Source organism: Osmerus mordax, chromosome 1 (assembly GCF_038355195.1).
Source record: "Osmerus mordax isolate fOsmMor3 chromosome 1, fOsmMor3.pri, whole genome shotgun sequence".
NCBI classification, from domain to species: domain Eukaryota; kingdom Metazoa; phylum Chordata; class Actinopteri; order Osmeriformes; family Osmeridae; genus Osmerus; species Osmerus mordax.
Window position 1 is genome coordinate 10,767,559 of NC_090050.1, and position 14,374 is coordinate 10,781,932.

At 44.5% G+C, this 14,374-nt stretch overlaps 1 protein-coding gene across 1 annotated transcript in view; it reads left to right on the top strand.

Moving 5' to 3' along the window:
* Positions 1 to 1,567: 1,567 nt before the first annotated feature.
* LOC136950976 (TOX high mobility group box family member 2-like) overlaps positions 1,568 to 14,374 on the top strand; it is a gene marked incomplete in the record, with an annotated part of 53,868 nt that continues 41,061 nt past the window's right edge. The window contains 2 exon segments of the mRNA XM_067245530.1: positions 1,568 to 1,800; positions 1,894 to 2,130. Coding sequence (XP_067101631.1) covers positions 2,029 to 2,130 — 102 coding nt within the window.

Below are 14,374 nucleotides of genomic sequence, written 5' to 3' on the forward strand. Positions count from 1 at the left end.
TGGATTGTAGAATAATTCCCCTTTCACCCCCTTTCCTCTCCTCTCTGTCTGTCACTCTTCTCCCTCCACCCCTTCCTTTTCACCCCCCCCCCTCTCTCTCTCACTCACTCTATTTCCATCTCTCGCTCTAACCCGGTATAGGATGCTAGGACACAAGGCTACTACACAAGCACTATACATTCCATTCCCATGAAGCCATTGTTGTCTCTGTGCCAGTTAACCCCTCAGCCTCTCACTAGCTAAGCCAGCCCGAACTGGCATCCAATGGCAGGCTGGAGCAGCATGCCCACAGAGCAACCCATCTGTGCCTGGTATTAAACATGTTCACACCCCAGGGCCAATGCCACCATGCTGAGTAATAGCCATACTGATGGAGGCACAGTCCTGAGGGGGCCAACAAGTCACCCACTGAGATGACAATGACAGTTCAGTTAACACACACACACACACACGAGTACAGACACACACACACACACACACATTTTGAATTTGTAGAGATAGCGAGATAAACACTTGGCCATAAGAGATTGGTATTTTGCCTCTCAACTCCTTTGAAAGACTGTCAAAGGCTGTGTTTACTTCCTGTTTTGCCCGTCCTTGTGATTGGGCAGGGTTTGTATGACAGGGTCAGTGAGGAGTTGCTGATGCAGGGGCGTCACCTTATTAAGGCAATGCTTAGATCCACTCCCAAGGTTACTGGCACCCATTCAGAAATGTGCAACGTTTATCCCAAACTGTGACCAGTCTACAGGAAACACCATTCATGACTGGATATGCTCTGAGTATACTCTTTAGAGGTAGCCTACGGTAAGGGTGGATACATCTGCTCCGGGTCATGTTCTTGAACGTGCTGAAACGTTTAGTAAATGTTGTTTGATTTAGATCAAGTTAAAGTGGTTAGTCAAAACAGGTGAGGCAGGAATGCCAGCTATCTGGGTAGACAGGTCCCTAACCAGATTCCTCTCCTCATGGTAATCCACAGACAAGTTCCAGAGCTTAATGGGGTGTTTTTCTACTCACATTCTGAAAGCCTGCAGAGTTGAATTGAAGATACGTTTTTTGGTCTGGGTCTATAGAACCAGTATACCTCTAAATTATCTAGTATTCAGTGCTCCCTTTTTCAGCATCTTCAGATGTCAACGCACTTTCGTGTTTCCCCCCCAAAAAAAGATTTACATTTTGAATTATTAGGCCTAGGTTACTTTTCCAGGTTGCTTCAACATTGTCGATTCCTTAATTCGCTGTTCGTTTTTATTTTCTAGCGTTGAAGTTCACTAATCTGTTTAATCTACGTCTAATCATGTTTCAGCCTCCAGTAGATGTACAGCTGTACTATGGAAGAGGTATATGGACGAGGTATATGTAACCTAGCTGTAGCCACTTGTGTCAGTTTTAATTAATTAATTATCTTCAGTCTCTACAAACCTGAGAGAAAAGAACCAATTTATTTCCTCTTTCCACCCCGTTCCTGCTCTTATCGGCAGAGGTCGCATGGTATTCGGCGTGGACAGGACCAGTCCTACTCGAAGTGAACGCATGGATAAGCACTCCTACATGACAAAGCGAGCACGGTGTGAGCACGGCTGGAAAATAGAAACAGACGAATGATTTCGGTTACATTTACCAAGCCCACATATGCAATATTAAGGTCGGATTTTTGTTGAACAATTTCAGTTCATGTTATTCAAGATTCTATTTCTGAGGAATTCTTGCTTTCCTTGAAAGTGAACTTTGCACGCATTTTTTCAACTGAGAACACAGACTGCATGTGCATCACTGCTAAAGCTTCGTAGTGCTGAAGTAAGAACACGAGCAAATGACAGGAGACTAATTTAAAGAGACCTCTTTTGTTTCAACCTTTCTGTTTCTTTTTGTTCGTTGGGCAAACGACAGAATCAGAAAAAGAGACAGACCGAAAGAGAAAGAGAGAGATAGAGCGAGAGAGAGGTAGAGACAGAAAGAGAGAGAGAGAGAGAGTCACAGGCTTTGGTGTTCTGCGTTCATGCCGTCAGTCTTGCGGATTCTGAGATGGACGTGAGATTTTATCCAGCTCCCCCTTCAAGCGTGGGTTCATGTACATTACCAACTGACTCCAGTCTCACCTCTCTGGACTATTATCACTCCAACAAGGTAAATTTAAGTATGACTACTTAACTAACAGACTACATAACAATAACTTTGTTACAGCCGGCATATATGGTCTCATACCTGCACCACACAGACTGAGGTGAAGATATAAAATAATGTAATTTCCAGAAATATGTACGTCTGCGCTTTTTTTGCGAAATGAAAAGATGGATTGAAACATGTCATGCACTAGCTTTTTTTTTTTAAGGATTCTGTTCATGGCTTTATTTCTCAACTTTGTTGCATTTGTGTAGTCTCTGGAGCGCTTCTTAGACCCCGAAGTTGCCTCGCGCTATTTAACGCGCAGGTTTTAGTGAGTTTTAGTGTATTTCCCTGTGAAACCTAGCGCTGTTGCCTACACTGTGCATATAGATACGGCGCGCACCAGAACTGCCCCGTGCAGAGCACACTAATTAACGTGTTTCCTCAATGGACAAAAGCCTAAGTTTTCTGGTAAAAAATTGGCTTGACCATAGACAAGCGTTCTAGACATCATACACATCATTTAGTGGCCTATATGGCAAGGTGCTCCAGAGTTTTGCCAAAAAGATGTGCGTAATATTTTTTCAGTACGCTATAGGCTATTAGCGTGCATATATAACTAGTTGGAGCTCAATTAAGTGTCATATTCCCTCCCTGTGGTTAGTCTTCAATTAATATATTAGCACAATGATCTTTGTACTGGTACAGTATTTGTTGAAGAATATCCTAGCTCGATACACATGCATGTAATGAGAACGTATGCCTTTTTTCGCTGGAAAGAGCAACACCATACTATGCAGTTTGTTCTAGAGAAATTATGGAGATTGTTATTTTAATGCAAGAATGCAGTGCATAGAGGTTTATAGGAGACGAGTGAACTTTACCCACCACACAATTAGTTAAAATATTAGTTGTTGCCCTATTTAAAGAAACATAACATCCAGCACTTGTCGCTGTTTTTGATTGTATTCAAAACAAGTGATGAAACTTAGAAAATTGCCTTTCTATTCATGACCTAAAAGGCTACTTAAACAGAGATTGCGAATGTATTACGCACTAAACAAACATTCAGCGTGATGTCGCAACATTTTCCAAACATCTCAAAAATCTTCCAAACATAGCTCCTCTTGTTGATTTTCTGCCTGGACATGAATTCATCAAGGGCACATTTCTTTCTGCTCACTATGTATACAATGAATCTTATGTTCTCTTAGCAAACTGTTCAGATTAAGACGATTTTATAGCATTACAATCTACAATAACCGCCGGCCATCGCAAATGCACGCACACATTTAAGGACAGGCAGTATTTGGTTTTACTTATGAGATTGTGATTTACTAAAACATGATATGAAACTGTAATTAACACTGTCAATTTAACCCAGTTTTGTATAGTTGTGCTGCATAATGCACTGAAAACCCCTCCATACATGTACTATCTGAAAGTTCCATACAAACAGGCAAGTCCAATTGAATTATAGAAATATCTAAATTTACCTTTGTCTTATTTTATTGTTAGAACAAAATATGTATATTTTTGTGCATATATTTTTTTAATGTGTATTATATATACTGTGTATACTATATATATCATACAGTATACAATAATAACATATATAGTATATATACTATATATGTTATATATACATCTATGTATACACACATACGATTTCTAAATTATCTATCTCTCTCTCTCTCTCTCTCTCTCTCTCTCTCTCTCTCTCTCTCTCTCTCTCTCTCTCTCTCTCTCTCTCTCTCTCTCTCTGTATATATATATATACTATTCTATAGGCCACACAAAAGCTGTAATTGCCAAAGGCTTAAATCAAATCTGTGGTCAATGTCAGGGTTATGTAAACATGCAAACTATGTCAGTAAATACTGTACATAGGTGCACTATGTACAGTGCCTGTAGGTGATTGTTATCTGTTGTTGATAAACTAAAACATTGTAGGGTAGACTAATGTATGAACAGCCTAACCACATTTCACATCTGCTGTTAGCTGGTCTCATGAGCTGGAGGTTGCTTAGACGCTGGGTATGCCTCTACACATGTTACAGTGTCTTGGACTCCAGGCTTTTAGCAGAGAACTTCTTGCGTGATTCATTGAGCTTCTGTTTATACGAACGTTGCCAAGCTTAGCAAAATGAGAGGTCGGGTTGCATGGCGAGCATCATGTAGCGTTGTCATTACTGAAGTGATAGCTGTCTACAATGTGCTGTGACACACGATCTCTCATGGGACACCCTTGTGTAATACAACTAAGAATACAGTCTCTGTCCTTAATGACCTTTTTTGTCAACGTCCACTTACAGATACTGTGGTCTAAGCAAAGGGAGAAAGGAGAAGTTGCTTCTGAAGAGACTGATCTTAGATCTGTTTGTTTTGTGTTCCCGAATCTCAGAGGGTTAGTCTTCAGGGAGGGTTAGCTATTTACTACTTTACTACTGTTCAGTGAAATACAACCTCCAGAGTACATGTTGGATAAACTGGACCATTGCACAGTGTTGCCCACTTGAACAGGAAGTCAAGGAAAGTGGGCTCCAAAGTGTTACTTCCTGGTCACATCCAGTCATTATTATGTATATTGTCCTGCCTCAAAGTTTTTTTTCTTTAATCCTCTCTTAAAAAACAAAACTGTGTATCACCTTCATAACCAAGTAGTAGGCTATCAGGATTTGACCATTTGGCTGTGTACTAACACATACTAATGTGGTGTACACCAAACCAAGCTACATATTTACAGTACAGGGATGAAACTAACGAGAAAAGAATATGATATCGCCGCAATGTCAGGGGCAAGCTCTCAGTGAACATTACAGACACATGAAGGAAACAAAGAGACAGATCAATACGTCCCAGTACTGAGTCCTCGGGTCCACGATCCTCCAGACTCCATCCAAGTTTCATTTTATCCTGTGTTGTTTTACCGCTTGTATATTCACCGTGAGTCATCTTCACTTTAGCCAGAAATTTCAGCTAATCTATTGAAGCCGTTCTCTATCTTTCCTCGATGAGTGGGAGGATTTGTTTGTTCAGCATACACTTGGTACATACCAGCGCTAAAGGCCACTGCTTCACAAATGCATGTGTTAGTGAGGGACTATTTGTCAGAGGCATCATAACTCGTGCATACCCCCAGGCAGAATCATCCCTTCTAGAAAATAAAGTTAGATGAACGGAGCTGCTGTACTTCTTCCCACACTGTCATCCAACATGAACGTGTCAGCTGGGAGATCATTGGAGCTATACTGGATGTTCAAAATGCACCCTGTATGCAAAGTGACTGGTTGTATGACACTATTCTCCTGAAAGGGCAAGCGTTGAACGCACATGTTTGTGTGTGTGTGTGTGTGTGCATGTGCATATCTAATTGGTAATGTGCCTGTAGACAAAATCTATGGAGCATACAATTCAATGGCAATAGCCCCTCAGCTGGTACAATTGTTCCAGTAATTCCTGGAACAATTGTGTGATTAAGATTGATTTCTCTGTCCTCAAATCGCTGTGAAACATTCAAATGGCCTTAAAATAGCTCTGTCCGTGCTGCATACTGTACCACACTCAACGGGGGCTTTCAAACGTTCAAACCATGATATTAATTATGGAATACTGTAATGTATGGTGAGGTCTGAGCCATGTGGTTCTTTAGTTCAATCTCTGTTGCCGTGACCTTAGTAGAAATAGAAAATGGATGGTTATTCCAGCAGTACCACTCTCTGTACACAAAAAAAGTTAATTAGGTGGAAGTAAGCGGTCTTGGTTTGACAGGGTGTACTTGGGGTTTTACTGTGTCCATTCATACAATGTGCTGACTGGCCAGTCCAAGCCGGGACGCCTGTTCTCACAGGGAAACTGTTAACCCATGCATACTGTAACGTAGGGAATTCAGAAGAGAGCAGAGCACAGCAGAGCAGAAGAGCACCAAAACAGTCACTCTGTTCTCCAGCCTTCCAGCAGGCCCTGGTACATCCAATCTCCAATCACTGTCCAACCCAGCACCACAACCCGAATTGAATGAAAACCCCCAAAATAGAAAAGATGCATTTGTTTTTATGGTTTTGCTGTACTGTTCGAAGTGCAGTTCGCCGGGTGTACTCTTAACAAAAGAGGTTCTCAGAGTGAGACCTCTCTCCTGATGTCTTTGTGGACGTATTTGCCACCTTGGCAGCAATGTCAAAAGACTTCGAAGGTTGAGTCTGCTAGCCGGGAGCTGATTGTGTCTGTGAGTTAATGATAAGTATAGTGTTCTGCTGGCAGGCTAGACGGAGGCCACCTCCTACACAGTTACCCCTGCTGCTTCTACTGCTGGATGAAGGATTTATTAACCTCCTGAGATGTACCTGTCTACACAGTTTCAGGTGGACAAGGAGCAGGAAACTGAAATCATATGCGTTGCTCTCAGCACTCGCACTGAAAGGAGGTTGTCTTTGGTGATGCCATGACATTGAAGATGAATACATCATCAGTTGAACCGTTTTTTTTCTTCTGTTTGTGTATAGGTTGAAGTCCATAGGTTGAATTTTGTGTGTGGGTGGGGTGGAGGGGGGTTTGGTTTGGTGGGGTGGAGGGGGGAGGGGGGTTGGGTTGGGTGGAGGGGGGTTGGGTTGGTGGGGTGGGGTGGAGGGGGGAGGGGGGTTGGGTTGGGTGGGTTGGGGTGGAGGGGGGAGGGGGGTTGGGTGGGGTGGAGGGGGGTTGGGTGGGGTGGGGGTGAGGGAGTAAGGGGGTCCTACAGAATGCTGTCTGTGTTATGCAACCTGCATGAATATGATATAGTGGGATGAACCTCTCAGCTCGGGAGCCGTTGTTGATTCCACACTATTCAAGGTGCTAAAAGAGTCACTAACAATATTACGGCAATGGTTGAAAACAGGTGAGTCCATTTGGAGCCTGCAGTCTTGTGAGTAATGGTGTCACGAATTCAAATGGGGCTTTGTTGTGTATAAAGTGAGTTGACGACATTGGGTTTGGTTTTGTAAATCGATGGATTTCTAGAAGACAACAACATGATCGCCACACTATGTTAAAGAGGTGGAGGAACTCTCTGTTTTTACCATGGTGGCAGACACGGCTCTTACGTAATGCCAAATGACAGCCTGTTCCGTTATGACAAAGATATTCAGGTCGGGAAGTTGATCCCGATCAAAAGCGACTTGTATTCCCAGAACCCTCATGGCCTTCATTGAATGACATTAACCCTAATTATCACGCGTGCTCCCCGAGCCCGGAGCTGCACTGAAGACCCTCTGCTCCTGCTCCATGTTCTCCAGCTCCGAGCCCCCTGCCCCAGCCCTCTAGGAGGGTGGTGTGGCAGAGTGCTTAAAACGATATCCCAGGAATCCACTGGTTCCCTTGTAGCACCCCTCACACCTCTCACCTCCCCTCCCCCCAACAGACACACACGCCCTCGCCCCCTGCCTGTACTCTCTCTTTCTAGTGCTGCTGCATATTCAGTCCTTGATTGGTTAGGGGATGGGGAGAACGAAAGTGTGTGTGTGTGTGTGTGGGGGGGGGGGGGGGGGGGGGGGGTGTTGCTGATGCCGAAAGAAAGAGAAGGGTGGGAGGGGGGTAGAGAGGAGGGGGGGAGAGAGAGAAGGAGGAGTCAAAGAAAGAAGGGGTAGAAATAAAGCAGAAGAGAGCGGGAGAAAGAGTGAAAGGTGGATTGAAAATGAATGACAGAAAAGAGAAAGATACTGAGACTGAGGGGGAGTGAAAGGTAGAGAGACAGAGAGAGAGAGAGAGAGAGAGAAAGAGAGAGAGAGAGGGTGTTTTTTTTTGGGGGGGGGGGTTACTTAATTTTTCAGCCGCTGTGTCTGTAATGTCACTCAGCGATGTGGAAACCAAAATGAGCTGTGCCACCAGATGTGTTCCAGCCCAGATAGTGACTTGAAAGACAAACGTTTATTGTTTTAGTGCACTTGGTGTGGTTCAAACCCAAACTGCATGAAATGCTGATTGATGGATCTCACCAAAGAACGAAAGAGAGGGTGAGAAAAAAGGGAAAGAGGGAGAGAGAGAGAGAAAATCTGTTCAGTGCATTTCATTTAACTATTTCCTCACTCTGCTGAGAAAGGGAACAACCCTTTACAGCATTTCATCGCACCATTGAAACGTTTCACAGAACGACAACCACAGAGTTCTAACAAACCCATACCACCACCTAGAGTGTGACTCGGTTCAGCACCCGTGATCACATCTGGGCGGTTTTTCAAAAACACCATCCGCAGTGATAATACACCTCGGCAGTTAACCATCTTCCTGCCTCTCCGAGACAAAGAAACTTGTGTCCTCTGCACGCGTTTGGGGTTGTCATTTGTGACAAGTCACAAGTCAGGAAGTTGGAACCCTTGGGTGTTTGTTCCGGGTGCTGTAACGTCTGAACGCTGTCGGGGCTTTAGCTCTTTCGCTTCGTCCTTTTCAACCCACAGTTCCACTCGTTTTGCGATGACATAGTCATGTGTTCCGCCTCCCTGTGATGAACCTGTTTGGCTTGATTGACACCGACTTTGTGAAGAAGGACAGGCATTCTCATGGTACTATTTCCGCGCACGACGCTGTACTGCACGCGCCGAAAGCCTTTTGCCGTAAACACACTTTTGCGTTCAATCCATCGCTATCTACCTACTTTGGTTTACTTCTTGTCGTGTCAGATCCAGGTATAATAGATTACTGGCTGTGTACTGTACTCCCTCTGTTGCATTTCCTTAGACGTTTCTGGCCGTGATCGTAAATGTTGAGGAGAGGAGAGGACAGAACAGAACAGGAGATGAGAGGAGAGGAGGAGGGAAGAAACATGGCCTGACAGACGGGTCAGAGTGTGGAAAGTTTGACATGTCGGGGTCCGCAGCAGACACTCTATCTCCAGTGATAATCAGCAGGTTTGGAGGGAAGGTGTCGGAGTAGTTATTAGTTCACGAGGCTGATAAGAGAGCAGAGCATGGCTGGCAGAACCCAATCCCACGACCAAGTAACACGGGAAGGATTCAAACAGAAACGGTGTCATTAAGTGTTATTGTACAGGCCTCTAGCCTGTGCCACCATATCCTCAGCAGATATCAGCTAGGAAACTAACAGTTGATTATGACCACATTCTGTTTAGGACATTTTCATTGTGTTCCAGTCCAGCCCTGTCTATCTGTCTTCCAAAGCTCTGCCATATATATATATATATATATTTATGGGCAGACAGAGTTGGAAGCTGGTATGTGCTCTATTTTCATTTACATTTTACATTTATTCATTTAGCAGACGCTTTTATCCAAAGCGACTTCCAAGAGAGATGTTTACAAAGTGCATAGGTCACTGATCATAACAACAAGATAGCCACAAAACATTGTGAGTAGCCAAAACATGAAGCACACATTGTGAACAACCAAAGTAAGTGCCAAAGGGAAGAACCATAAGAGCATGTAGTTAAACAAGTTACAATTAACATTTACATTTAGCAGACCCTCTTATCCAGAGCGACTTACAGTAAGTACAGGGACATTCCCCCGAGGCAAGTAGGGTGAAGTGGCTTGCCCAAGGACACAACGTCAGTTGGCATGACCGGGAATCGAACTGGCAACCTTCGGATTACTAGCCCGACTCCCTCAGCGCTCAGCCAACTGACTCCCTTTAATTAATTACATTTATTCATTTAGCAGACGCTTTTTTAAAATTAATTAAACAACATGCACCGCTATACGTGCAAGTGTACCTGTGGAAAAAACAAGCAACAATAATAAAAACAATATATCACAGCGAGTACAAAAAAATTAAAACAGTTACCACTAACCACAAGAGCAACAAGTCTCTGAGCAAGAGTCATTGTGATCCTTGAGGAAACTAACATCGGGTCAAGCGAACCATTCCTAAGTACCGTTGTACTCCTGGAACAAGTGCGTCTTGAGCCTTTTCTTGAAGGTGGAGAGACAGTCAGTGTCTCTGATGGAGGTGGGGAGTTGATTCCACCACTGGGGGGCCAGACAGGAGAAGAGCTTGTGTTGGGACCGGGCGGTCTTGAGCGGTGGGACCACCAGGCGGTTGTCTGAAGAAGACCGTAGGTGACGGGTGGGGGTGTAAGGCTGCAGGAGAGACTTGATGTAGACGGGTGCAGTCCCGTTCACTGCTCGGAAGGTCAATACCAGGGTCTTGAATCTGATACGGGCCATGATAGGTAGCCAGTGGAGAGAGATGAGGAGCGGGGTAACATGAGAGCGTCTGGGTAGATTGTAGACCAGGCGGGCCGCTGCGTTCTGAATCCTCTGAAGAGGGCGGGTTGCACATGCTGGGAGACCAGCGAGCAGCGAGTTGCAATAGTCCAACTTGGAGAGGACAAGTATTTACTGTCCTCTGCACTGCACTCTCCAGTTCCAGTATCAATGCATTTATTGGACAGTTTCAGTGATCCAGAATCCATAGGATAAATGTGTAGAAAAGTGATAAACAGAGTGTCAGCAGGGTGGAAGAATGCAGCTGCTGGGTGTATTAAGAGAGGTTAGCGAGCCTGGGCAAACAGGAACAGTTGTCTTAGCTTCTTCAGGCACGTCCTGTGCAAACAGAACTGGAGATGGCTGGTTCTCTCTGCTCTGGGCTGGATGGACTAGGGGGGCTCTAGGCTATGCTGAGTACACACACACGCACGCACATTCACACCGGCTCACACACGCGCGCCAATACATACCCGCTCACCGACGCGCACGCAGGCCGACCCCCCCCCCCCCCACCCCCCCCCCCACACACACACAAAAACAAACACGCTCGCACACATGCTCATATACGCACTCAAACACATGCACGCGTGACCGCTCCACGCCAGAGCGGGGCGATGAGGCGTGAGATGGACTCTCCCCCCCGAGCACCGTTCACACCTGCAGACAGCACATCTGTACACATCAAGAGGTCCTGCTACATCAAAAGGCCTTCCTACATCAAGAGGAAATCCTCGGCACATATTCTCCTGCTTCCCTCCCATGTGCCCCGTATGCAGTACGATGACTCCAAGCTGCCCCCAAGCTATAGGGCTTTCCATGTCTGGGTCCCAGCCATGGACTGTAAGTGTCCGTGCCAGTGTGTGGAAGCCTTGCCTATCTCTCTCCAGACCAAGGCTCCTCCAGGGTCTGTTGCCCCTGTACAGTAAAACACCCCTTGGCAACGTTTTTGTGTGTGGACGTTTGGAGCGTATTGTCCTTCGAGGAGCTCACAGTTGAGCACAAAGGTTAGTTCGAGTTCAATGTCAAGTTCAAGTTGGGCAAATAAACGGCTTTGAGTAAACGTCCGTCCCTTTGAGAAGCTGTTGATATGAATAGTGATTCTTGCTGGTTTTACTGCTGGTCTCGCTGGTTGGAATGTGATGGTTTTGTTGCGTTGGTCTAGCTGGGACAGCTTGTGTCCCAGCTAGACCAACCAGGCGAGCGCTGCCACTCCTGCTTCACTGAGTCTTTGACACAGAGGCATGGGCAGGTAGCCGTGCTCTCTGGGAGGAACTCTGGTGGCCCACGGTGGGCTCCCTGACAGGCCCTAAAAGTCCACGGGCAGACACAGAATGAATTGATGCATTGGAGTGATGACAAATTGCGCAACTAAGTTGTTATTCAGTGTTCCATTTCTTTGCATGTGTGCCTTTCCTCAGGAAATTCAGTTCTAATTGATCCGGTAAATTCTTTTCTGGAGCCTGAGTGCGTTCACTGTCTTGTCATCTTTGCACCATGCTGTTCGCAGGAACTAAATACACCTCTTGAAAGGGCTTGAGGGGAGTTGATCTCATGCCTGCCACAGTACTCAATAGCCTCAGGACCTAATGATAAGGGGTGTATATCTGTCTACTCTGCTGCTAGCCTAAATGTCTCTTAATTCCTTAATTACCCACTGGTAGATTAAGGGGTTAGTGTTTCTCCTAGAGCTGTAAAAAAAAAAAAAAGGATATACTGCAAGCGCTTTGCCAACATGCTCAATTATTGGTTTTGTCAAAGACTTCTAGATCTTTCAGACTTCCTAGATGAATGCAAAGCACTGCCCCACCGTCAGTTATGATGGAGAGGGTAGCCAGCCTGGCAGATACAGTGGGAGAAATGTTTTGAGAAGAAGATTTGTTTTGAAACTGTCAGTGGGGTCAGATGGAGTTATGTTAGTAATTACAGATTTTTTTCACTTGTTTGTACTGAAATATTACCTCTTGGCACCTCAAGCTGTTGTTTAGCAAGCAGGATATCACACAGATAAAACCTGAAGATGGACTGAAATGAAGTGAAATGTTTTCTGATGACGGCTGTGTTTATTTCTGGACGTGGCCCCTCTTCTTAAACACAGTCGTGCTGGATAACAAGCCCCCATCAGAAATCAGGCTTTTCTTGGCCAGGGCTGGCACATGTTAACACCCTGTCTTCATATCAGTTTAATGGAGATTGAAGAGTCTTTATCAGAATGTTTTGATGAAGTTAGAAGTTGGCCGATGTTGCCCTGTCTTCCTCACATGGTTCTCTTTACGTTTCGAACAAACATGGCGCTTGGAAATGTTTCAATGAATATGGGAAAGTCAAGATAGTTATCAACATAATCAAAATGCAGAGAAGATTAATCGGTGTATACACCGTCAAGCTTGTGAGCGTTTGTTTTCTCATTCAATTGCTTTGGTTGAAAGCCAAACCAACATGAGAACGTATTCCTTTCCTGTCAAAGAAGAACGTATAGATTGAAAAAAGAATGCTACTAATAAAAAACTACTTTAAAGAAAACTTGAGTGAAAGTCAGTAGAATATTTGTAATACAGCTCCCATAGTGCAGTTGAAATGAGTTTCGAGGTGAGTTATACTCTGTGGTTTCCCCTTTGACATTTCAAAGGTATGCAGCTTTTGAACCATGGATTTACTGTAATCTGTTTTTTCTATTATTGATGTGTGGTGTAGTTATAAACTATAATGGGCTTCTCAGCATACTTCTAGCCCTGTCGCATGTGAAACCATGTGGCCATGTTGCAGAAGAGACTTTGTTATAGTGTTTAAATATAGGCACATGTAAACCGTAGCTTGAGCTCCACTCTTCATGTGAAACTGCAGTGCTGTTCAACTCCTCTCTCGTTCTCTCTCTTTGTTTTCTGTGCAAACCTATCCATACAGTCTACTGAGGAAGGGCCCGAGACGTCCTGTCCATCCACGTCATTTAAAAGTAATGACAACCCGGATAAAATGAAAAACCTTGCCATTTATAATAGCAGGGGGCTCTTCTAGCTTAAAGTATAGGCTTTGTCTAGCAAGAACATTCAGGTCATATCTATAGAGTGTCTGAAAGTGAACTGTGTTCCCAGATAGACACAGGAATTTTAAGAGGGGCTCACACTGCAGTTAGAACTAGTAAACTATATGATCTGTATAAACCACATGCAAGCGTACTACACTGCAGCACATAAACGCGAGTGTACAGATCCAAATACGACCGGCCGTGCAGTGTTGCCCATAATAAGACAAGATGAATATTCAATACGACATCAAAAATATTTTTGGTGCCCAGAAAGGACAAGTTGTTATTTGAACGTGAGCTACAGAGCTTTGGATAAATGTCATAGAGTTCCAGGCGGTTTTGTAGTTTCCTTAAATTCGCGAGTTCTTTTGACTTTCGTTTTTTTTTTTCGGGCCGATCCGAGGCCGTGGCAGAAAACACCAGCAGCGGTTCAGTCTCAACCACCTTTGCTGTGTGAAAATGGCCTCATAATGGCAGGACCGGAGAAGGTCACCGCCAGTGGTCACACGTGTATGAGATAAGGAGCAGAAACATTCAAAGCCACCCCTATTCCACCAGCGGCTGCTGATCTGTAAATGAATCAACTGCAGTCATTCTGACCAGATCAGCTCTGCATGGGGCTGGAGCATCTTCTTCCTGTACATGCCCTGTCAAATCAACTTAGACTCTTACCAGTTCTATTTTAGTGTTAGTTGCACAGTTGGACATTGGAGGCATTGCTACTTCTCTGAGTTACTTAGAGGGATTACATCCCTTGAGAGGAGTGTCCAGCTACACTGGGAATCCATCCTTTGGCTATGGGGTTGTAGCAAAACACCAACGGAATACATCAACACTATGGAGGAAATGAGTGTGAAGCTAATTGGTCGATTTATTTGTTTCTCAGCTCTATGTTTCATGCTTTTTTATCCCTGTATGTAACACTGGCAATTTACTCAATTATGATTCACATAGTGCTTGTTTGGTTCATCAGCAGTTGCCATTAACTAATACGCTGCTGTTTTGCGATTAATGAACGGAAAGGGGGGCTTCGGAGCTGTAGTTTACA